Source organism: Anthonomus grandis, chromosome 5, assembly GCF_022605725.1.
Source record: "Anthonomus grandis grandis chromosome 5, icAntGran1.3, whole genome shotgun sequence".
Taxonomy (NCBI): domain Eukaryota; kingdom Metazoa; phylum Arthropoda; class Insecta; order Coleoptera; family Curculionidae; genus Anthonomus; species Anthonomus grandis.
Genome location: NC_065550.1, coordinates 17,586,519 through 17,608,684, shown reverse-complemented (window position 1 = coordinate 17,608,684; position 22,166 = coordinate 17,586,519). Strand labels below are relative to the sequence as shown.

At 29.9% G+C, this 22,166-nt stretch overlaps 1 protein-coding gene across 1 annotated transcript; it reads left to right on the top strand.

The window, feature by feature from the left end:
* Positions 1-3,894: 3,894 nt before the first annotated feature.
* LOC126735895 (SPARC) lies at positions 3,895-20,483 on the top strand. The gene is made up of 8 exons (XM_050440003.1): positions 3,895-4,055; positions 15,042-15,154; positions 15,213-15,354; positions 15,417-15,532; positions 17,806-17,952; positions 18,009-18,211; positions 19,877-20,024; positions 20,079-20,483. The coding sequence occupies exons 2-8, from the start codon at positions 15,080-15,082 to the stop codon at positions 20,130-20,132; spliced, it is 885 nt and encodes a 294-aa protein (XP_050295960.1). The 5' UTR covers positions 3,895-4,055; positions 15,042-15,079; the 3' UTR covers positions 20,133-20,483.
* The last annotated feature ends 1,683 nt before the right edge of the window (positions 20,484-22,166 follow it).

Sequence of the window (22,166 nt, the reverse complement as noted above, 5' to 3'; positions counted from 1 at the left end):
GTTTTTTGAGTGCTCTTGATATTTTCCGTCTCAAAAATGGTGTAAACCTAGATTCAGGGGAGGCTTCTGCCTATGAAGAATCCATATCTAAGATTTTTGATAAGAATTTTCAAAATCTAGAACACCATCTAGTTAGGAATGAAAAAATCCAAAATTATTGTTTCCTGCATTTTTTCGATACAATTAATTTGATTTGACAAAAATTAAAGCAGTCACGACCCACTTCGTTTTTCTTATTTGATAGTTGAATCGGGCTTAACAATGCTCCTCTTTCGTTTACCAGCGATTTTCTCAAAAACGGTTAATTGTGTCGAAAAAATGCAGAAAACCAAAGTTTTGAATTTTTTTATGGTTAACTCGATGGTGTTGCTAGATTTTCAATTTTCTTATCGGAAACATAAGATAGGGGGCATCAGAAGGGTAAACCCCCCGAATCCTCCATTTAAATTGGATTTACATTATTTTTCGGACGAAAAATGAAAAGAGCACATAAAAAACGTGGACAATTTGCGCGGGCTGTAGCTCTGAGGGGAAGCATTTTAGGACACATGTTTAGAGGAAAAAAAATCTTCGACTCCAATAATACGCTCTGAAAATATGTGCACCGAATCTTGCTATTTTAACTTCAAATTAAAATGTATAGATTTTGGTGATATAATACAAATACTTAAAAAAAATATACCTACATACCAAATGTCATTCGTTTTGCTTAAAAAGCAAAGAACTTTTATACATACAGTGCTTTTTTTATCTTGGGTCAGTCGGTATACGATTTTTTTAATATAACATTTAATTTTTAACTATTAAAGACTTTTGACATAAAGCTTATGTCAAAGTTAATTAAAAAAAATACAAGAAAAAATTAGAGTTTGGGTATAATTTTTATTAGAACATATGTGGAAGTTTGAATGGAAATTTAACTCTTGAGTTAAAATTGCATTATAGAACTCATGTTATTTAATTTTATTAAATTTTAGAATATCGAGAGAAAATGAGAAAAAACTTTTAAAATAACTTTATTTGCCATAGAATAATAAACAAAGAGAAAAAAATTAGATAGAAATAAATGTCGCTTTTGCCTCCCAGTCGTCGTTTTTAAGAGCTCAAATTAATTCGCTTTTAATAACCGGTCGCTTTTAACAACTGGCGGATAAGTCAAAAGGCTACCAAAAAGATAGCAGTTAGTGAAAACGCACTAATAAAGGAACTCATGAAAGCCTGGACTACTATAAAGACGGCTTTTAGACCAAGGAAGGCAGGAGAAATATTCTGAAAAAATTTACATATCAATATTTTCATTGATTTGAAGGGAGCATAAACGAATAGGATCCAATTACATCCGATGCAAGTTTGTGCGCAGGATTTATGGATATTTGTAGATTCTAAGGCAACATAACTGGGTCTCTCTCTCCAGACCCTTGATGGCCAAATACTGGTCCAAGAGTTGCAGTATACAATCGCGTTGAGTTGTGCCTCAACTTGACTGTCACAATCAAGTTGAGACTGTCACAGTCAACTGTCGCCGAGAAGTAGTGTCTGAGTCGAGTCGCGAGTTGTAGTCGCAATCGGAGTGAGAAGTTGCTTACGGAGTTTTCTCTATTACCCCTAATACCCAAGACGAGTTTTTTCTCTCTTTCTTTCTCTTTATACCTTTAGTGACCTAGTGAAGGTCTATAAATACCATTATGCTGTAAACCCAGTTAAAAAAAACCATCTATATTATTGTCGCTAGTTATGAGTTCGGTCGTCGTGTATTGATCCAATAGGTTAAAGTATTTAACCCAGTGTATAAGCAAGAGTATAAGCACCATTGTTAGTAGTTAGTAAAAAGTGAGTGAAGTTACCTGCTAAGAAGCAAAGTGAGTGTATTGAAAGAAGTGGTCCATATTCTCAAAGAGACCTTGATGTAAATAAATCAGAAGAGAACCACGCAAAGTCTCGATCTCAAAAAATTCTTTTATTGGTTAAAGTGGTGATACGTGTTTCGCTCTTAAGAGCATCATCAGGCCTTTGTATTGTAAAAGTTTGTTTCATTTATTAAGTTAATTGGTTTAGCGCCATATAAGCTGTGGTCCCCCTTTATTCGGGGAAGCAGCCGTTTTGCTCTGAATAATAAACATATAGGAATATTTAATGAAACTAAAAAAGCTGGGAGACCTATACAAAATGCTTGGAATTAAGGAAACTAATGAACTTGCTAGAAGAGGATCTGCTCTAGATTTGTCTGATCATCTAGATTAGACAAGCCGAAGTATACGTAGAGAATTTAAAGAATTCCAGGCTAATAAAACAACTTAATTTCCATAAATTAAAGTTTCAGGAAATAGTAAAGAAGTGAAATCTCTATAAATAACATGTCTATTACATTTCATATAAGCAAGAGAGCTAATCATTTTTACTATCTCCGTGTATTAAATTATTTCATTAAATATTAAGAAACCAGAACTTAGGAACTTCCAGGAACCTTCCACAATTTAGCGAAAATTTAGCAAAATTCTTAAAATTATCCAATTGCATGGAACAGCCCGCAGACTAAAACATATTTCAAAAACGATTTTTGCCATTTATATTAGGTAAGCTTTACGAATCATAAAAAAATATGTGTTTGAAAAAAGGATGTTTTGTAAACATAATATTTAAAAAAAATTACATCAAACGATATTATATAATATATATAGGGCGTCCTAAAAGTAATACATACATTCAATAATATTTATATGAAGCCTTGTTATTAAAATTTGTTAAAATACTACTTTATTAAATTATTATTCATTACAAAATCTAATTAACATAACTTATACTAGAAGCTTATAGAAAAGTGGATAAGGTAATGGCGAACATTCAATGCGAAAATATTTATAGAAAAATCTTTTTCAGACCATAGCAACTTTCAGATTTTTTCTTATAATGCCTTATACAATGGCGATTGTCGGACTCGATTGCATCAAAGGTAACTTTAGGATTTTTAAGATAAATTTGAATTTGAACATTTTTATTTTACACAATATGTGCTTGTCAATAGAATGCTTATACAGTTTGTTTTTAATGGTTTTATATTTCCAGAAAGGAACATAGAATACAAAAATTACTGTGTAATTTTTAGAAAATGGTCATTACTTGTAAAGTATTACAAGTAGTTACCATTTTGTGTACTACATTTTTAAACAAAAATTAACATTTAAGAAATTTATTGCACTTACATTTTGACTAAAATGTTTTTAATTTATTTTTTTATTAAACATTTTTCAAATATTTTGCTATTTACTACAATCCTGTTTTTTACACCATAACTTTATCCAAACGGAATGAAAATGCTTTATGGGAAAAGTATAGCGTATTATTAGTCCAGTTTATAACAATATACATAAAAAAGTCGACACTAAAAATGTTAAAGCGTCGAATGTTTGCATTTTAGATCAATTAGGATTGTTCGAAGAAGATTATTATATTAATTCCAATGTCGTTCAGATCAAAGAAAATGAAACATCGTTGGTCTATTTAACATTTTAAACGTTACAGTTCTTGGGGCACTGGTCAAGAATTTTTTTTCTTCAATTTTTATGTATTTTAGTGGCGTTTTAAAAATATTTCCATTTCGCGTTACGTTGCGTTTTGTGTCCCTCCACTGCGACACTAGGTCGATTGTGGCCGCATTTTTGGTTCAGATTTGGTTCAGTTTTGATGTTATTCCCTATACATATAATTGAATTATATGATATTCATATTTAGTAAATTAAAAGTCCATATCCATTATCGTATACAACAATGTAAAACGATATACTCCCTATTGAATTAAATTAATGTTAATTAAATATATTTACCAGACACATTACACATGCACACTGTTTAATCCATCAATGAAATTCAAATTAGCTATTTTAATTTTAAAACAATAATCTACAAAGAATTATCTCTAAACCAGTGTGGCAACACAGTAACCGATGATCTTATATTCCGCATGTCAGCATCTCGAATACTCAGTAACCGTCTTACTTGAATGTTTAATGGTAATACATAGTGTAGTTACTTGAACTGGTTTCGACCGGGATTTTTATGTAAGTAGTCAATATTGAACATAAGGAAATGTTTTCTTATATATTTATGTTTAATTGGGATTTCCTAGGCGATATTTAATTTAATTTTTTAATAAATTGCCAAAAATTATCTTCATTTTAAGTCGAATTAAAAATTCAAATTTTATCTTATTCATAATTTCCAGATGAGTTAACTGTGTTAGTGTGTTAAAAAAAAGTTTAATTACACAATATTATGGTTTATTGTTTTAAAGGTCAGCCTTTTTTATTATTTAAATGCTGCATTCAGTAGATACATTGCTGAGAATCGTGGAAAATCCTTAATTTTTTGGCCAAATAATAATATCTATAGACTTATAAAAAAATTGTTATTTCAAAATTCTTCCCCTATATTCTATAATAAAATAAATATTGTATTGTTATTTATAAAACTGATGAAATATGTTTCTTACTGAGAGTGTATGTGGGTGGTCTGCTTTTAAAGGAAATGTGTATACTGCTTTTATTTTCTAGTATATAAATACTTTGTATCTGTTATTATTTATTATCCATTATAGGAACGAAATATGTAAAAATTTACAAAATGTTCTTTATATCAGAGGATAACAAGTTCAGCAAAATCTCACCTTATAAAATAATCATAGGAAAATAGTTTAATAAAGTATTCCTAAATTTATAATCATAAATCAATAATGACTAAACAAAAGATTAAAATAAAACTATTTTTGTTCGCCAAATAATTTTTTTTTACTTGATTTTGCCAAATTGCCCTTAATAGGTATGTATCATTTTGATGTTGATTTCTCATTTCTTATTCTATAAGAAATATTAAAATACTTTCAAATTGAAATTTTAGTAAAAAGATTGCAAATTATTTAAAAAAGTTTAAATAAAATAATCTTGTTATATATAATCTTTTTATTTCTCGTAGTTATAATATAAATAATGGTTTTAAAACATATACAATAAAAATAGCGAAATCTAGGAATTAAATAAATATTTTCCATAAATATATGTCAATTAGAAAAAAATTATTAAAAATGAATTAACACTATTCTACTTTCTCCGAAATTTGTTTTAATATAAATATGCATGTGTGTAAACAATTGTTATTCATCATGTTCCATTCTCAGCTTTATGCAAACTTGGACTTTTCTATAATTGTTTTTTTTGCTAGCGTTAGCATTTATTTTATCGCACATCAAATTTATTTTTTAGATAGACTTTAATGACATTCCGGGGATAATGTAGTGAATCTTATTTCTTTCAATAATAAGATTGGATATGCTTGATAATAATACAGCATTCATAAATCAAAATTGAACAATAACTAAATGAGGGTGTTTTCGAAAAAACTCTCAGATCCATCGATATTAAAAATACTTTGTACTAAAACTGTACATCACATTGCATATTTTCTAGAAAATTGTATGCAGGGAGTTCTAAAAAGCTTACATACATTTTTTAATAGATAGAGAATCTCATCTCTAGAACCATCTGGCAGTATTTTAGAAAAATATGGTTGCCATATTTGAGTTATGATAAATTTAAAGCATACTTTAAAAAAGCTTGCATTCTTCCATCTTAGCTCTTTAAGCTTTTGGCCATTTTATCTGATAATTGTATTAATAATAATGCATTCAAATATCCAGCTCTGAACATTTATGACTACTTATGGTATAAACCGCACTTCTCATTGAATTGTTTTCCAGGTCTCCCAAATTAGCAGGCTCATCTATGTTCACCTAACTCTATATATAAGGTATTTATCCCCCACAAACAAAGTCTAATGGATTTTCGTCTGACGGTACATGGGAGGGGACCATTATTTTCGTTTAAATACAGAAAATTTGTGTTTGCTTTAAAAATATTTGACTGAATTTTATTTCTTCTGACAACGCTATGCATAAATGAATTACAGAATTAAGTAGGGTTCCACTCATGGCCCGTGTCCTACAAATAATAAAATATTAGAAATAAAAAATGATTTTTGAATTTAAAGCAATTGATATATTGTTCAATGCAGACAAAAGGATTTTGGATCTTAGGCCCACACGTGTACCAGTTTAATGTTTTATTCATTTTAAAATCATTATAAATGTATCAGTTAGTCTCCTGCTTCAAAGTAATTCTTTAATTTCTAATATTTTATTATTTGCAGAAGATGGCCCACAAAACAACAGTCTCTTTTTTTCATAAAATATTAATATCTTCGTTTATATTGAGGTGGCCTAATTTGTGCGGATCGTGAACCAAATTGTATAAATTTTATCTCCACCCAATATTGATGGAGAGGAAGAGACGCGTAAATTTGCAGTAAGTGGGCACTTGAATGCGACTTCTATCTTTATATTTAATTATGCAGAGTATTGCAATATTTTCTTGCTTGCTTAATTTGTCAATATTTTCTGTATTTAAAGATTGGAATGACCAGAACAACTTAGATACTTTAAATTACAATACTGTTTGCCTGGTTTTTACTAAATACCTTAAAGAAAATATGGCTTTTGTGAATATCGATTTTTGTTTCATTGTAGCAGCACTAACAGCAGTATAACTCGGAGAGATTTTGAATTTCGAGATTTTGAATAAATGAATGATTAATAGATTGTAATTGGGAGATATCTAATTTCTAAATTAAATGGTAAATTGAGTTTCTTTATGGTTTTACTGGCCTAATTATTCAATTAAATTACACAGAATTCTAAGATTAAATAATACATCCAACTTTAAGTATTGTTTTTTAACCAACATATTAGCACTTTTGCAAAAAACTAAACTATGCATAGATTTAACCAAAACTTAAATAAATTTAATTAGTAAAAACAACTTACAAGAATATTTTTACAAAATAACAATATAAATAATTTCCCAAAAATAAAAGTGATATCAGCAAATACTTAATTGTTATATTTACTAGAAATATTAATAGATTCAGAATAATTTAAAACATAATATTTTTAACACATTCATCTATAATGTTTTAATGAATTGATAAAACTAAAACTGTTTTTATAAACTGGTGTGAAATATAAATTAGAATAGTAACTTTTGGAATTTTCATTTTGGACAGATAAAGATTATTACTTTAAGTATAAGTGATCAATAGTTAATCTTTTTAAAATCATTAATCTGATATTTAAATGCATTTTAAAACAAAAGAAATATGAACTATTAAGCCACTTCAGTCAAGATAGCCTTTCTCTTTTCAAGTATTCGTCGAAGAACTGCTTAGTTTTGCGATTAAACCTTTTTTTGTTATAATCGAAAAGCATTAGATGATTATGCCAAAAATTAATATGGAAGAGCTAGACACACCTAAAATTAATTTTTTGAAAAATTCCTAAATCAATTTTTGTTTCTGATTTTGACTCATCTCAGAAACATGATTAAAAAAATAATATACCCAAAGTCTCCATAGGAAAGATAAGAAAAACACACTGCCATTAAAACATTAAAATTCCCAAGGATATTGGGAAAATACTTTTAGATCCAGATTTTGCTGATTCCTTTTATTGTATTTTACTTAAGTTGAGCTAATTCTTATAATATTATGTTATTAATTGTGTGAGCATTTTTAAATAATATATATTTTTTTATTATTGCAACTGTTTATTTTAATAAATAGTCAAAATAGATGGAACTTTCCTTTAATTAAGTTGCATATGCATTCGAATTTTTGTACTTACGTAGTTAAGGTGCTATTTGAAGCTAGTGAATTTTAGATAAAAACATTAACATTGCTTTTATTTCCAAAAAAAAATTGGGTTTTAAAAAATATAAGGTTTGACATTCTCACCGACTTGCGCATTTTATAAACATATTTCCTATTTTGGCAATTCTTTTAAACCATCAAAGTAAATCAGAAAACGTCACTTATAATAGTTGCATATATCGTCCAATTAAAGATCCATTTAAGCCAATAATACATTTAGCATGTGTCTAGTAAACTCACATCTGCATCCATACAGTAATGACGATATCAATAATTAAAGATACTCTATTAAGAGCGATGATGTAAACGATTGTATTTTAAACTTCCGAAAAGATCTTTCCAGATGTTTTCTTTAGGTTTGTAGGTCATTGCTTAAAAAAATAGTTCGCTTCTGCTAAAATTAGTATCTTACTGTAGTGTTAATAATTTGTGAATGAATTTGTTTTAAACCGGTATTAAATTTAAATGTGTACCGAATTTTCTATAAATCATATTACAATTTATGCAATATCAAACAACTTAACAACTTAAAACCCAGATAAGTTAAGTTCAAAGTTTATCAAGAAATGTATGTCACATAAGCAATTTAATTATAAGTATAGGATAATCAAAAATATAGTTTTATAGATAAAGCTTACTTATTCTTAATATTTTTTAAAAATCGGTAAATTATTATTTAGTTGAACCTTTGTGCTTAGAAGAACTTGCACATGAAGATTTTTTCTCTATCCTAAATCTTAAAATAAACAAACGCACAGGGTCGGACTGGTGGCATAAGGGCCTACCGGGCGAAGACCTCAATAGGGCCCAGAAAACTGGGTATATTATCTACCCATAAAAAAAAACAAATAAAAAGTTTAAATTATTAAAACAAAATCAAAGAACATATTCTATTATCTGCAGCATACTAATTAAAGCTACGTTAACAGAAATCAGGAACTCAAGCTCTAGTCCTATAAAATTATAACATAAAATGGCAAAAAAACAAAAAGTTAAATTTATAAAAACTTACTTATTAGATAAGAAGTTTTTTTTGCAACAGCGACGTAGAATGTGGAATTTTGTCAATTAAATGATCATAGTCTAAAGCTTCAAGCAAATCTGCTTCTGAACTTATTATTATTAAAGCTTCTACTAACTCTTGCCCTAAAAGGGACCTAAGACGATTTAGGACTAATTTTAATTTGGAGAAAACCTGCTCACAAGCAACTTGCGTACAAGATAATGTCAAAAGACACTTGTATACCATATACAGATGACTATATGCTCCGACATGCAAATTATGTTCAAGAAGTATTTTTAGACAACAATGCAAGCAACCTGCACAGTTTTTCTTTTGTGAAGTTGGAGAAGTTTTATTATCATGATCATCAGATTCGGATTCACTGTTTTCTATTTCTACATAAAATCCCTCTGATAAGCATGACGAATCTTCTGTCAGGATTTTTAGACCCTTAAAATTTTTTGCAAAATTAATTAGTTCTGTTTTAATACGAGAAGTAGGTAATTCCGACAGTTTTGAAATTTCCTCAAAAACGCTATTATTTAAACGATCAGTTTGTTTTACTAATTGCTCAAAATTTCGCGGATCAAAAAAGTAAAAAGAATCATAAATGGTTTTGTGCTTTTCAAATCTGTTTTCGAAACTTTGTGTTACCTGATTTATTATTGCTTTATATGTTTTCTCTCAATTTAAAAAGCTTTGTAAGGACCCAGCTCAGTAATTTTGGAAATTTCGTCGGAAGCATCTTCTCCAGGCATTTTTTTTACTTTTCTTGTTCTATGTACCGGAAAGTTCTCTTCAATAAGTATATCCTTTTCTATAATACATGGTTTCTTATTTATTAAGTCAATAAATTTCTTAGTGTTATCATAAATTTTTTTGAAATTATTAAAATTTTTTTCTATTTCGGATTTTGCATTCATTATTATGTTAAAAGCAACCTGAAAATTTAGTCCTGCGGTTTGTAAATAATTTGATGCTGGGGTTAATATATTAAAAATTTGAAGAAATATTAAACTTAAAATCATAGTTTCAAAACTTGTCCATGTATTTAATAAAGAATTTGCCTCCGACGATGTTTTACCATCAAATTCGTTTTCTTGATCGCAAGATATATATTTTAAAGCTTTGAGCAGGCTGGAGTATAGCTCATCGGATATATGTTGGTGCGATCCGAAAATTACTTCCAAAGCCCTTGCTTTGCTCCACCAATGGGTGTTACAAATCTTGTTTAAGGTTCTAAAATCATTACGGTGGTCTCTCCACACTGAATCACGCTTATAAGATTCAGAAAAAAAGACCGCAGTGCGATTAAGAAGACCAAACTAATTTTTACATTTAATTAAGCATTCTGTTGTACACACATACTACTAAATTTAGGACGTGGGCATAGCACCAAGTGTATACCGAATAATGAGCGTTATTTTTGATATGAGCCTGTAGTCCGTTGTATTGCCCAGACATATTTGCGGCTCCGTTAAAGGAACAAACAGCCAATAACATTAGCGATTTCCAAATTCATTAAATTAAGTTCTTCATTTAAATGGTTGTATAAAGCCAAACCTGATGATTTTTTAAAATTTATCAGAGATATCAAACGTTCATTTACTTTACCATCATAAACATATCTTGCAATAATAGCACACTGTTCCATTACACTTACATCCTGAGTTGAATCAATTTGCACACTAACCTTTTTGGCCCTTTGAATTTCTACAGATATTTTCGTTTCAAAAGACTCACCAAGATAAGAATAACTTTGTTAACAAATGTTTTACTAAGAAAAGTTAAATGAGAACCTCTACCTTGTTTGTTATCATGTTTTCGACAAGAAATTTTATTGATATGGGTTTTCATAATATTGTCATATTTTGCTAGCAACAAATATAGTTCAAGAAACTTGCCACGGTTAATTTTAAAAGTCGTAGTAGCTAATGAGCTGCTACTATTTTCTTCTTTACCTCGATACGCAAGGTGTTGCTTGGAAATAAAAAGAATTATATCAATGATTCTTTTTACGATTTCTCTGTTATTAATTATTTCACTTTTTCTTTGATTAGCCAGATCAACATTTATTTTTACCTCGATATTCTGATTGCTTATTGCCCTAAAGAAGGCTTGCACAGATAAGGAATGACCGAGCGGCTCTTCATGCTTTTTAAGACGTTGAGTTGAATGCCGAAAGTCGCTCATTCCTTCTGAACTAAATGTTTGTCTATTTTTAACATTACTAAAAACCATGCAAATAGAGCAGAACAGCTTATTTAATTTCACAGAATAAGACAACCAGGTTCTAACAACGAGTTTCCCGTTTGGTACTTTTCTCTGGTATAATTTGGGATTAAATGGCAGCTTTAGGATAATCGAAATAAGTGGGTTGATTTGGATGTTGTTTAACAAAATTTAGCTTTTCTTGTACTGTTGCATGGGTAGGAGGAGAAAAAAATTGTATTATATTATTTGTCTTAGTTGAAATATCTGTTAATTCCATAGCGTCACATTCTTTTTCCGATAAATCCGATTCTGAATCCGAAGAGTTTGAAGATAACAAAGCCGAAGCTTCTGATATTTTATAAGCCGAATCTGTTGAATCCTGAATATCAGGCTCCAAGGAACTACAGTTATTACCTTGGTCTGCAACTACACTGCTATGAATGATGACATTTCGGCTACTAGTAGGTAAAGGCTCTTTTAGATTAAAAAATGACGTGATCTTCATGGAGGCTGATGCAGTTTCCTTAGCCTTTTTTTTCTTTTATTTTTCTTTTTTGTGAACCGGACAAAACTGCTTTTGCTTTTTTAGGGGTGGTTCGGCTTCGGACAGTTAATCGTTCTTGCTAGACATTATTTTCTATCCTAAAAACATTATGACATTAACGATTAACACATACAAATCATTATAGGCAAATAACACGTAATAGAAAAAAAATTAATCTTCCTGACTTGCTTATGGTATACTGTACAGCAGATACACCGTCACACTTACACTAAACCTGCATAAAAATTATTAACAAAAAAATTTGCAAGGAAAACTTATTCAATGCGAACATAAATAATTCTCAAACGTAGTGCATACGTAAACATACACACAAGTCGCCAGCAAGCGATCGCGGGGAATCCCTGGCTGGAGGCTGGGGATTCCCCGCGATTTGTTTCTCTTCTTCTTATTTTTTAATGGCTCATGCTTTAATGGTTACTCACTAGGGACAATTTGCCAGTCTATGTGTAAACTTTTTGTTGTTCTATGTTTTTGTGTTTTTAATAGTTTTAATAGGGGCCGATTTACATTTAGAAGGTATGGGCCTACCGGGCAAATGCCCGGTTGTCCGGCGGGCCAGTCCGACTCTGCAAACGCAATCAAAAGCTTCGCTTCACCAGCATTATTTATCAAATATTTGTTTGCTTTATCGAATTTACTGTTTAATCTTTTTTACTTTATTAGTTATTTCTGTCCTCAGATTTTAAAATGTTTTACAGAAGCAAGGAAAAAAGACACGTGCTTTTAGTTTGACTTTCTTTTTCTCGCTTTCGCTATCTCTTTTTTGGTAAATGAGTAATACACCTACAAGAATTTATTCCAAGAATTACAATTTTGCAGATCTTAATTAAAGCTTTCCAAAATGTTGGTAGGAAATGAAAAATACATCTCGCGAAACTCTGGAAAATTCTTAAAGAAAACGCTTTGTCATTTTGTAAATTTGATGGCTCTTGAGTAGATGGAGCTGTATTGAAAAATAGGCGTAGTTGCTTTTCTTCATTTTCTTTTTTCTTAGGTCTAAAAAATAATGCAATGCTTTTTATAATCTTAAAATGTTTAATTTGCTATTTACTGAAAAAAAATTCATTTGTAGGTCAACGATTCCAAAAATCAATGTTTTTTTCTCTAAAGTAATTCTTTGTATGTTAAAAGAACTTATTAAATTTTCTGTTTTTATTCGGACTTTATTCAGCATTTTATCTTCAAGGTTTCACTCTCTAAGTGATCTGGATATGATATCGAAGGCGTTTATTTAGTTTTAAAATATCTGGTCTCTAATTTATACTTTATTTGTATGATGTGCAGAAATGGAGGATTTTTATTTATTAAGTAAATAGGTAAACTAGTTATGAATCTAAAGATGCATTTTTAAGCCTGTTTTGGAAAAGGGTAGAAGTCTGGTTAATTTATTTAATTCTTATTATCTATTTTTTCAACATCCATATGATTTTATCTTAAATCGGCCAATACTGTCATTTTCTTTTTTATAAGAAAATTTATAGAGCATCTGGAAATGAATTTAATAAAAGCATATAATAATATGCTTAGATAGATGTTTATTGACACTTTCTTCCATCTTACATGAATATAACAGGAAGCAGATGGTAAAAGCTACTAAAGATGTAAAAACAGGATACACTCAAATAGTTATTTTATATAGAAATTGCACATATTGGGTTAAGTCCTGTTTATTACTTTCATTGAGGATTTCTCATCAATAAAATTAATGATTTTACTTTTGCTTACAATACCAATACACTAATTTATTTCAAAGTTAGAAGATTTTACAAATAAAGCTAATTCTCTAGCTTTATTTACTGTGATTTACTTAGGTACATGTTAATATAAGAAGAATCATACTAAAGTAAGAGAAAAAGCGTTTATCATTGAAGCAAAGCCTCTACGAGTATAAATAAACTTGAGGATTGCTTTGTTGGAATATGCCCTTTTTAGTATTTATGCAAGAAAGGCATTTGTGTATTGAAATATATCGTAATTTTATCTTCGTATATTTTGTACGACAGAGATTTTGATTAAAAGTAGAAGTAGCAACGCAATGCAGTACAAGTTGACAAAGCCGTGTCCTTACTGCTTTTATTCCTAATACTTAAAAATTCTCCTATATGACCGCTGATATATAGACGTTTCACATCAACGCTAACGAATTTGTCCTAGGACCTCATGATAATTGGTCAACGTAGATTCTTACTATACTTTTACAATATTAGACACATAATTAAATTCACAGTATAGAACATAAGAAAGTTCTTCTACAGTGCTCTCATACCGTATCCTAACTATCTAGTTTTCTATCAGAGAGCTTAAAATAGATGCAATAATAATATTGATCTCAACACACAACGGTTTTTCCGAAAAATCAAACTGAAAATAGTAACGAAAGGACAAGATTCAGGAAAATCTATAAGCACTGAAAGGAACTAACTATATGACTTCTCGCAATTCCATCGAAAAGAAAAATCGAAGGAGGTCAGGTGCATCACCAGGAAATACCTTCAAGTCTAGGAACATAATTGGATGCACAGTAACAATAAAGACCTATTCTTAGAGCCGAATAGACAACAAAAACTGCCTTTATCTGATAATGTGTGAGTGCGGAAAATTCTATATAAACAAAATAGAAGTAAGGATTAGACAGCGTTGGAAATGGACGAAAACAAGAGGCCTTTAAACCAGGGATAGCACAGGGATAAAATAGTTGGTCAAATTGCTATAATATCCTCGGTTTAAAACGAATATTCGCCACATCAGGGGCTAGCACTAGAAAAAGAGGAATAAAAAACATAGGAAAGTCCAATCAACCATTGAATCTGAAATAAAAATTGTAGGTTATTTTATATCTATTGACCATAGTAAAAATTCAACTAAAAAACTCATCAAATCATAGTCATCATAAATCCTATAATATACCTTACAATCTAAAAGTCTATAGAAAGTCTTATTAAAATTATAGAAAATCTATACTTTTCATGGTTGAAACGACATTTTGAGTTTAATCTTTAAATTATTTTTTTATTGGTGATTATTACGACTGACCTAAAAAATATTATTAACTTAGATATTTTACGTAGGATATATATTGCACAAAGTAAATGAATGTATCACCAGGAAGTGTTTATCAATATTTGTCCTGCAGGAAATGGCATGATACGAGAATGTTATTTGCAACATCCAAATATTCAGACGAAAAATTACAAATATGTTTAAATCGTTTAAGAAACTTTTATATATTTATAGATTTAATTCAATAAAAAAGAACTTCAAGTTCAATTTTTGTTTTAAATTACAAAAACCCAATGATGTCATGTCCATTTAAAAATCCTGTTTCACAGTCCTATAAAAATCCTATAAATAACTTGCCAATAATACGAAAAGTGCTCCACAAAACGCTAAAGCACACACTGGTTTCCTTGAAAAATTTATAAAACGAGAAGTTGTTATTGCTAATAACATAAAATATCGATTTCGAAACCAACTTAGTTGATTCGAGCATTTTTTATTTAACAATTGCAGAGAGGCCAGTATTTGGCTTTGCACAACGAGTAGGCATCATGAGGTTCCTTGAACTAGCTACTTTTATTCTTCTAGCTGTTTTGGTTACAGATACTTTAGCTAGTGAGAAGCCTGTAAGTACCATGTAAGGTTATATAGCAATATTTACTAAAGCTATTGCTTTGTATTTAGAAAAAACATAAGAAATACAGGAAAAGGCCCGAAAAACTCGCCTCCACCTCATTAGATGATAAACCCAGCGATGTTCAATCAGAAAACTTACCACCAATGGCTGCAGCAGCTGATTTTATTGACAACAGAGTTCCTTTAATTGGTATGTTAATGGTTATTATTAAATTGATTTTTTTTTAAATATAGTTTTTTCTTTAAATTAAGACCCCTGCTTGGATGTTCAATGTGGAGCCGGTATGGTGTGTGAATTGGATAAAGAAGGTGAAGCGCAGTGCGTCTGCATCGCTTCTTGCCCTGAAGAAACGGAGTCCAGAAGAAAGGTAAGGTATTATTAGATTAAATTAATAAAGTGCTTTTGATATTCAATTAATAAAAGCATTTGATATATCTGTTAAGTCGCCAATATAATTTTCCAGTATTAAATATGTTTAATTTCAAATATCATTGAAAGAAATATAAATTTAAAAAGTTGTTTTTAATGTGCCATAAATATATAAGTGCTGCCATATCGTTTAAATGCTTTTTATTATATAATAGCACTTCTTACTCATAAAGATGCCAAATACATGTATGTATGTATTATTATTTTTAAGCTAATGATTTATCTTGTTTTTTGGATAAAAAAAAATTATAATAAAATAGGTATTGTTACTTATTTACAAAGGTACACCAAAAATTCACTAACAAATTAATTTTATGATTAAAGGAGTAATAGATATATACTCTTTATAATGCAGAGCATCAATTGCGTTGAATTTTTTTCCTAATTTAGATTCTATATATTACAAAAGCTTATTGAGCCTTTGCTTCATAAACCACACATTATATAATATGTATTTCATATGCATACATGTTGAATATGTAAATAGTACATATAATAAAAATACGTTTCATCCAAGCCATCGACTTCCAAGTAATTCTATTGAATTTTTTCCAAGCTGCAAACAAAGGCAACCATGTCTTGAGTTTTATATTACTCCTTTTAATTTATATGTTATAAGTAATATAGCAGACTATTCTTTGGTTCCTCCAGTTGTTCACCCACTGCTATGTATTAAGTTAAATAGTTGCCTTGTGGAGGTCGAAGAGGGTCTCGGGTTTAATGGATTCTACAGGGATTTTAAGTCTGCCAATTTTCATGAGATTGAAGCATTTTTGAATCAGTTTGACTGGGATTTTTCCTTTTGAATAAGCCTCTTGAAGCAATGCTAAATATTTTTTATTAAATTATCTTTATGGCAATTGATATATTTGTACCTCTAAAATAATTATCGGCTAGAAATTCCCAGTGCGGTTTTCAATTAAACTTAAAAATCGTAATATCGAAAAAAAATGCACCAGAAATATAAACAAAGACGATCACCTACAGACTATCGGACGTTTTCTAGATTAAGACAGCTATGCAAAAATCTAACACAGGAATCTCGCACACAGTATAATTTACTGCACTGAAGCATCTATTGGCTCTAACTTCGATCTCTCCTTTTGAACTGGAATAATCTCAGACTACTGAAAAGAGGATTTCCTAAAACCTATTCATAAGTCAGGCGACAAAACCAGTGCACTATCGTCCCATCAGTATACTCAGTGCAGTTCAATTGGGTAGTTTGCTGTGAGGAAATGGTATGGATCTTAATCCAGCTAAATGTAAGATAATGACCCTTTCTCGTTCTAGAAATACTATTAATTTCGACTACAAAACCGGTCGCTATACAAGCTTACAGTTTTCTCATGATAGTGTTATCAATAAACCTTTCCATATGCTTGGCTTTGTTGGGAGATGTACTCAAGACTTCACAAGTATTGCCGCTTTGAAATCACTCTACTATGTCCTGGTCTGTCCTAATCTGGAGTATGACTCCTGTGTGTGGTCTCTTTTTTCTGATGTACATATTGATGCACTTCAATTAGTTGAACACATATTTTTAAAACAAATTGCATATAAATTGAATATCTTGGATAATTACAAGGATGCAGATATACTTGATATGCTACATATGGCTCCCATATCTATCCCCCATAAGAGGAGGGATCTTATTACTTTTTACAATATTCTACATGGGAAATCTGGAGCTTCATAGCTACTTCAAAAAATCAAAAAATCAATATTCATGCTCCACTAAGAACAACTAGAGGCACTTTCATTACCCAATCTATCGTACTAACTAGGGTCCTAATAATTTCCTCACTAAAACAAACAGACTAACAATAAACCAACATCAGGATATTGACCTTTTTGAAACTTATAACAAATTCCTGCGTCAAGTTTTAGTAAGCATAGGTTAGATATTATTAATTATTATTACTTGATGATTTTCCGTATTTCTGTATATTACCTATATTATGTATTACTATTGTGAATTTAAAAAGTTTAACAGAATTGTAATTGGGCTTCGCCCGTTTATTAATAAATAAATATAATTTCATGACAAGCCTCAATATAATGTAGACTCTTATTATTAACTAAAATACACGGTTAGTCCAGGTTTTGGTGAAAGTAATTCGTCAAAGAGAAAAGTATCATGCTTTTAGGAAACAGATTGGATAAAAAATTAATATTAGAAAAGTAAGGTGTAAAATTATATTTTTCTAGGTCTGTTCCAACATGAACGAAACCTGGCCATCCGACTGCTCAGTATACCAGCAAAGATGCTGGTGTCGCAATGACGATCCCAAATGCCAGGGTGAAAAATACAAACATGTCCACATTGAATACTATGGCACTTGCAGGGAAATGAAGGTAAGATATGACATTTAAAGTATTCTTTAAAAAAATCACACTCTTTTTAAATATAGACATGTGCCGAAAGCGAAATGGCCGATTTCCCAAGACGTATGCGGGACTGGCTCTTTAATATTATGCGTGATTTGGCTGATCGTCGTGAGCTTTCGCCTCACTATCTCGAAATGGAAAAGGTTGCCGAATCTAATATGACCAGAAGATGGACTAATGCTGCCATTTGGAAGTTCTGCGATTTGGATGGACATCCACCAGACAGGTAAGAATTTAATTATGTCTCATTTTATATGAAATATCAATATTTTTGTTTAGTAAATAAATGACAGAAGTAATAAATAAATTACTGATTTTTGATGAAGTTTTAAAAAATAAATTAGTTAAATCTTAAGCACAAGTAAAATTTATATCATAGAAAAAAAGTAAATTTTAGTCTAAAAGCGCGTTTTCTGGAGGCCATATTTATTTTTTCTACATAATATATAATAAATAAACTTTTAGTAGAAAAGTAGATTTTTTTTTAAAAAAATTTTAATTCTAAATAATTATTATTTCTTTATTACGATAAATTTGGATTTGATACTCATTTCATTAAGAAAAGTCTTAAACAATATCAATGCTTCTATTTTTTTTCTGACAATTGATGAATTTCAATTAAAATCGATTTTGCTGCTCATGATCTAGGAAAATAATTCAATGAGCTACGTATTTATAATTTGTTCGGGTTTTCATAAAAATAAATTGGCTTCCTTTGTCATTTTTTCTTATCAGTTATAAGACAAATTCGAAATCGAACTTATAGAATAGAATACCCTAGTATTACGTCGCGTCGTGACGTGACAAATCGACGTTTATGTGTATCAACTTATGTAACTTATGTAATGAGAAGTTGAGAGGGCCATCATAATTTGTTTTTGTTTATTAACCATATTTTTTTATTCTTGGCTTTTGCAATTAAGCAAATATTTCATATTTGCCTTCATTTTTATGATTTTCTTTTTCTTTTGTTTTATTCATTTACTAAGACCAAAATGGAATTATTAAGAATATGTTACGGTTGCTTGGATATATTCTCAAAAGTGTATATTTTTTTAGTATATTATTTAGTCCACTTTTTGACTAACTTAAAATGTCCATAAGATCTCACTGTAATTAAGCAGCATTCGTAAAACGATTTGCGTAGAATTTGACGATGAAATAAACAAGTTTTACTAGCTAAAAATTTTCTCCGATTCATACTTTCTTGCAGCCCCCGGAAAATATTAAGGTTTAATACAATTGGTGTTTTATCAATGTCATCAATTTTTCATCGTTTTATTGTTTCTTTATATCTGTCTACTCTACTATGTTTTAGCTGTTTTTTAAATGCTATGTCAAACTGCTCCGATTTGTTTCTGTCATATCCTTACCATTTAAAAACTACTGAGGTGTTAAATCTTTTAAAGTTAAGGTTGGTATTTCGATCTTATAATGTAATTTAACAAAAGCATTTTTATATTTTCTTCGTGTATTCAATCACTTCTATTTGGTGGTGTGGCTTTAATACATGTAGGTCAGCTGGTCAGCTAGTCCTGCGATTTATCTATTTTAACTTTTTCTCAAAGCTTACGTTCTGTGTTGATTTCTTTAAACAATTTAGACTGCTATGAATTTATTTTTATATGCTTGGAAGATAAGTGCATTTTTTAGAATCCCATTTTTAATTCAAAATTCTTAAAATCATATTTACGTCATTTCGTTTCTACTAGTAGTTGAAATTAATTAAGGATTATTATTTCTTTATAATTTGCTGTATATACATTTTATTTCTAAGTAGAATTATTTAGAAAGTTTTAGGTAATATATGTGTGATTTTAAATAAAAAAACTTAGTAATCATAGAAATAATTCAAACTGGAAACAATATTGTTTAATATTTAATTTTTCAGATACATCTCTCGTCACGAACTTTTCCCAATCCGTGCCCCGTTGATGGCCTTAGAACATTGCATCGCTCCGTTCCTGAATTCTTGCGATAGCGATGATGATCATAGGATCACCATTAAAGAATGGGCTAAATGTTTGGAATTGGAAGAGGTATATACATTTGGATCCAATAAAATGTTTTTACTACTAAATGTTTTTATTTAGGATGATATTGAAGATAAATGTGACCAACTGGCCAGCCTGGAAGACGCTGAGTAAACATTTGAACAAACGAACGAACAAATCGTTTTAAATATTATTAAGTGAAAAAATAATTTACGTTTAAGTGAATTATAAATGCAGAATAACATGGTGCTAATGCTAATTAAATTTTAGGTTGTATAAGTAAGTTAATTAAACGCGTCAATAATTTGAAATGGTAGGTAGTGTAAGGTAGTCTACTTAAGTTTTGCACATTTTTTACATACTTCCATACATACGTACTGCCCTATCTTTAGTTCTTAAGATTACTGTACAGAATGAGCATTATAGGAATGTGGCTTTCTATAACTAATATAATATGTTTATTTTTATGAAATTAATAATAAAGAATATTTTACGAATTATAAATTTATTTTATTGAAAATCAGTCAGAATTAAATGAGTTGGAGACCTATATCGGGTATATCATAGCAGCAATTTTTATATAAAACTGATTTTTCGTAATAATAAATACTATTATTACCGATCAACCAAGCTTATCAGAAAGAAAAAAGCATAATAATCTGTACAAACAGTGTTGGCCTCTTCGTCTACAGAAAATTTCTAGTGCAATTTTAAGAATAGAGAAAAAAGAAGTCACTTGAGTCGAGACCTGGTGAGTAAGAGAGGTGGTCAAGCAGTTTATAGATTCTGTAATCGTATACGTATCTTATGGATTATTTTTACCAGGGCAGCCGTGTGTAAGTGTGACATGGCGCTGTTTTTACCTTATTGTGTAATAATGTGTAGTATGCTTTTGTAATGGTTTTTACCTATTTCAAGATAATAGATTGGTATAAATGACTATTTCCTATTTTTAAGCCAATTCCCTCTTCGCAGTTCATTGTTTTCACTTTATTATTCTTTCGGGCGCCTTTTTAGTATAACATGAACAGTGCGGCAAGCGATGCCTAGATAGCTTCTTCGTGCTTAGATCTTGACTTAATGTCATAAGCACGCTTTTTGGATATTCGTTGTCTTTGCTATCTCTCATCGTTTATTTAATTCCATTCCGTCGTTTAGCACAATTTAGTAAAGTTTTGTGATGTGATCATCAGTGGTTGCAATTGTTGAGCGTCCCGAAGGTTCATTGTCTCGTCTCCAAAGTTTAAATTCAAGTAAAAAGTTCACAGTGGTAAATACTACTCCCAACTTCTCGAGCTATCGAGTTTCTCCATTATATCTATATTTATTATCCGTGACATATAGGCAAACACATTCACTAGCTTTAATTGATGACCCATGTGAAGGGCAAAAGCTTTTTAGACTATCTTTGCAGACAATAAAAAAAATTTGATGTCAGTATTCAAGTTCAAATTCATAAAAGACAAAACAGTGCATTTTACCTGGTTTCGTATATTTTGAAGGTCTTTTATTTATAATGCAATTTAGTACTATTGTAGTTTGTGATTTGAGTAAAACCTTTAACATCATGGGATGCTCTAGAAAAAACTGAAAGAGTACAATTATTAGGATTGTAAAGGTAATTATCGAAGGAAACTATTGTTAAAATTGGTGCTTCTGTGTCGTATAGGTCCTTGAACATATTATTTCTGATTTATATCAATCACTTCTATCATCTTGGAGTGCTCTCATTAAATCATACAGGTCTTTAATATATAGAAAGACACATCTGTATAATTAGTCTCTAGGGTTTTGGCCTTAGAGAGGGTTTTAACATGTAGGTTAATTTTGTTGAAGAATTTTGGAAAAGGATTTGAAGATTAAGAGCTCTCAAGTTATCACTGGTGAGGAGAAACTGAATTCCAGTATTTTATTATATCGAACTATTCAATAATAAACAGCAAGTCCACTGGATATCTATAAAATTATTACTATAACTGGCACACTTTCGGAAGTTTATAAGATTGTTATTTTATGAGTATAGATATATATGAATTGATATCCGTAAGAATTCGACGCATTAGTAAAAGTATGGATACGATGCGTGAACATTTGCTGGTGGTATCAGCTTTATATGCTTTTTAGAGCATTACTCAAATCCTTTAGAAATACTATTTCCGACAAACTCCTATCAAATAATGATCTTAT